Genomic DNA, 4,119 nt, shown 5'->3' on the forward strand with positions numbered 1-4,119 from the left:
CTTCAGCACCCTCGGATGGGGCTCATCCGGGCCTGCCGACTTAAAGGCATCCAGTTCTTCCAAATGACTCTGTGCCATCTCAGGGTCTACGCATGGAAGTCTGGCGCCTTGCTGCTGCCTCTCTACAACCCCAGTGAGAGACTTGTCGTGCCCCTCGCTTAGGAACACTGAGGCAAAGAACTCGTTGAGGAGTTCAGCCTTGTCCCCTCTGTCCGTCACCAATTGCTTCTGCCCATTTAGTAGGGGTCCTATTCCTGCCTGGGCCTTCCTTTTACTCCCTATATATCTAAAAAACAATTTCTTGTTGTCTTTTACTTGGAATGCCATCCTCAGCTCCATGGTAGCTTTGGCCCGTCTAACTGCCTCCCTACAAGCACGAGCAGAGGAGGTATATTCATCTTTGGTGATCTCTCCCTGTTTCCACTTTTTATGTGCTCCCCTTTTGGCCCTTAGACTGCCCTGGATTTCTCTGGTCAGCCAGGGAAGCCTCCTGGCCCCTTTCCCTCTTTTACCTCGCACGGGGATCGTCTCGCTTTGTGCCCGAAGGATCGTTTCCTTAAGGCACAGCCACCCTTCCTGGGCTCCCATCTCTTCAAAACTCCTACTCTGCAGTGCGTCCTTGACTAATCGCCTGAGTTCATTGAGATCAGCTTTCCTAAAGTCTAGCACTTTCACCCTACTAGTTACCTTACCCACTCGACGTCTTATGGTGAATTCTATTATTAGGTGATCACTGTCCCCCAGATGGCTACACGGATTGATTAAGTCCTAGCCTGAGGGTGGGCAAAATATGGCCCACGAGCCAGATCTGGCCTGTTGGAAGGACTTTGGCCCACAGCGGACCCTTCAGACCCTCATGGCCCAGGCACCATCCAGCCCATGACACATCCCACTGCCTCTGGACTCACAGCAGGGCTGTGGTGGCTCTACGGCCACACTCCATTTCCCAGAAGCCCTTCCAGCTGCTGCCACCGCTGGCCCCATCCCCCATGGAGACAGGCTGGGATCTGCACAGGCAGGCTGAGCACACAGCCTCAGCTTGCCCTGCACAGGGGTTTGGGGTCCCTGCAGCACCCGCTCCGGACCCACCTGCCCCAGCCACAATGAGCAGTGGCAGCGGCAGCAGCCAGGCAGAAGCTGCTGTTGGACGTGAGGAAAAAGTAGGATCTGGCAGCAGGTGCCGGTGTGGCCGCCTCCCCCTCGTCACTGCCAGGGCCTTCTCGTTACAGTTACCCAGAGTGGGTGCTGAGGCTCCCCTGCAGCTTCTCCCCGCTGCTGCTGCCCACTGCCCTGCTGCTGCCAGCTGCCCCATCTTAGCCCACCCTGATGGTAGCAGCTGCAGCAATGGCCAGAGATTTGTTTGCCTAAGACCCACTAAAAGGTTAATTTGGCCCCGGCTGCCTCCACACCTGAGCGGCCATGCCTAAGCCAGGCAGCAGCTCCAGCCCCTCCCTGGGGTAGAAAGGCAGCCTGGAGGTGGCGCTGCTAAAGCTGCTGTCCACCTGCACCCATGCCAGCTCCCTGCCCACCCACAGTCCCATCCCACATAGGGAGGATTGGTCACTTGTTGCAGAAGGGAGGAGGAGCAGGGGTGCTGACCCAGCCTATGACAGCTCCCCAAAACTCCCTACATGGCCTGTGGGCCCTAGTCTGTTGCATGTCACAACAGGAGTGTCTTCTGTTTCTTGAGCATGCTGCAGCAGCCTATGGGGGTTCAGAAGTTGAAGGTAATTACAGCATAATGAGGAACTCCCGAAAAAATGTTCCAAGGGGCTACACACACTGGACATTCAGCCCCTGAGACAAAGTCATCTGGTGCAAAATGCTGCACCAAGACCCAAAGCAAAGACAAGCCCTGCAGCTCATGAGCCAGCTGAGCTTACTATCTAGCAACAGGCCTGGACAGGACAGCTTTAGCTCTCTGCCTGACTGTCCTCTTCTTCCAGCCGACAATAACTTCACTGTGTTTGTGGTGTAGGCACAGAAATAGGAATCCACAGGTCAGGGGACCACCGCAATTTGGGACAACAGCTGAGCAAGTTGCATAGTGCCTCCAGCAGGTTCTCCATAATGCTTTCCTCTGTTGTGGGAGGGCTGGGAGGCAAAATCCATTCCTGCTTATGAAGCAGCTTGGGAGCTCCAGTTTGGGAAAGAAGGTGAAGTGTCATTAAATTGTCAGGCTGATCTTGGCCACCCTATTCCTAATCTGTTATGGCTGGCTTTCCCCAGACCCTTCAGGACAATGAGTAAAGGAGTTGAAGAGGCCTTCACTCTAGATCAGGGTGATGATGAAGGATCACAGCAGACCCCTTCTTACCTCTGACCATCACATAGTCACACCAACTACTCTATCAGCTTTCTAAAATCAGGCTACATCAGAACACCCCTACCAGCATGAAGCAGCAACTCCATCATTTACACTCATACCTCCTTTACATTGTAATACTGTCACACTGGAGGTAGTGCATCCCAGCGGCTTGAGGAAAAGCATGGGAGTTTAACAACAGCTCTGGCACTAGTTCACGCACAGGGGCAAACCTGAGCAACTCCTGCAGTTACTCTACTTCAGTTTCTTGATCCGTGTAACAGGGATACTTATATTTACTTGCCTGTACAAGGTGGGGGGGAGGTGAAGATGGAGTGCCAGATAAGCCCATTGAAGATACAACTATAAATCAAGCTCTTTGCAAAGCCACACCAGCCAGACATTTCCTTAGAGGTACCTCAATACAAAATGTGCAGGAGGGTGTCATGTACCTGGCTAAATCACTGACAAGTTTCTTTCCAAGTTAATGCTGACCCAACAATGCCCCAGCACCCTGCTTGGCTGCAAAATCCTGCTGATTCTCAGGTGAGACACAAAACTGGTTGTGTGAGCTCATGACATTTAACAGAGGTTAGAACTAGGCCAGAATACCTACAATTCTATTTGTATTTTTCAACTGGAATCGTTATTCTTTGCTTCCTGCCTTAAGCTGCTGAAGCATCGCTGTGCATTTCTGAACGGCTACCACATACCACCTCAGAGGCAGCTACAGTTTAGCATCAGGTACCTACAATTCAGCAATCAGTTACCTAGGCTATAAAAAAATCCAACAACTTGGGGAATCCCTTGGGAGGAAGTGCTCAACCTGCACCCATCACTGACATGGGTACTGCCCTAAAAGTGCAGCACAAATAACAGCACTAGAGACAGACCAAGGGATAAAGCCCCAATTCACCAACCAGGCACTCAAGGAGCCATCCATGGTGATGGGAGCTGTCCTGCCTTTGCCACAGGAGACATGCTCTAGCCCTGACCTTCCAGCACTTGAGCCCATTGTCCAGGGTGAGTGGCGGGTACTTTCCTCAGAGATCTGCCAGTTCACACCCCCACCTGGTCCCTTTTGCCTGGGTACAGGTGTCAGAGCTGCTCAGCGTCCTGCCCTCACTAATAACTGACTCACGACTGTGGAAACTTTGGGCCCAGTAAGAAGAGAGGGAGCAGGCTAGTGTTAACCAGTTTCAAAGAGAAACCTGTTCTTATAGAAAGTGAAACAGCTACAACCTGGAGATGTAAGCAAGAAGAGGCCTTATTAGCCTGCTGCTTGTGAGAGGAACTTAACAGGAAGTTGTTGACAAACTCCTCAGCTATAGACCTTGAAGCAACACTGGAGAGCGTGGCTGGCACACGCCAGAGCCGTGCAAGGGATCTGTGTGGCAAGAGGCAGACCCCGCTGCGTGGCTTGCCAAGGGCTTGTAGAGCAATGCACACGAACTCAGGGGGCTCACACATGGGAAGGGAAGACGGATGTCGGAGAAGCAGGACGATGCCAGAGGGGCAAGAGGAGGAAGAGCCAGAAAGGAACTGGGGAGCGATGAAGGGAGGAGGCAAACAGCTGAGAAGTCGGCAAGAGGGGAGAAGCGCAGCTGGACAGCACGGGCGGCTGACAAGTGACAGGGCAGGCAGGGAGGAGAGACCAGACCCGGGGGCCGGGGCCGGGCACTCACCCAGGATGTCTGCGGCCAGCGCCCGCCACGTGGGGGCGAAGTGGACGCAGTCCCCGCACCAGGAGGCGTAGAACTCCACGGCCCAGGCGCTGCTGGAGTTGAGCACGCTGCGCTCCAGCGCCTCGCCCC

The 4,119-nt window shown here is 53.8% G+C and overlaps 1 protein-coding gene across 1 annotated transcript in view; it reads right to left on the bottom strand.

Moving 5' to 3' along the window:
* The window catches only part of LOC102374695 (sulfhydryl oxidase 1-like), a 60,308-nt gene that overhangs the window by 39,414 nt on the left and 16,775 nt on the right, over positions 1-4,119 (bottom strand). Inside the window, exon 4 of the mRNA XM_006037491.3 lies at positions 3,991-4,116. Coding sequence (XP_006037553.1) covers positions 3,991-4,116 — 126 coding nt within the window. The remainder of the gene's footprint in view (positions 1-3,990; positions 4,117-4,119) is intronic.

The sequence above is a fragment of the Alligator sinensis genome, unplaced genomic scaffold, assembly GCF_000455745.1.
Source record: "Alligator sinensis unplaced genomic scaffold, ASM45574v1 scaffold2165_1, whole genome shotgun sequence".
NCBI classification, from domain to species: domain Eukaryota; kingdom Metazoa; phylum Chordata; order Crocodylia; family Alligatoridae; genus Alligator; species Alligator sinensis.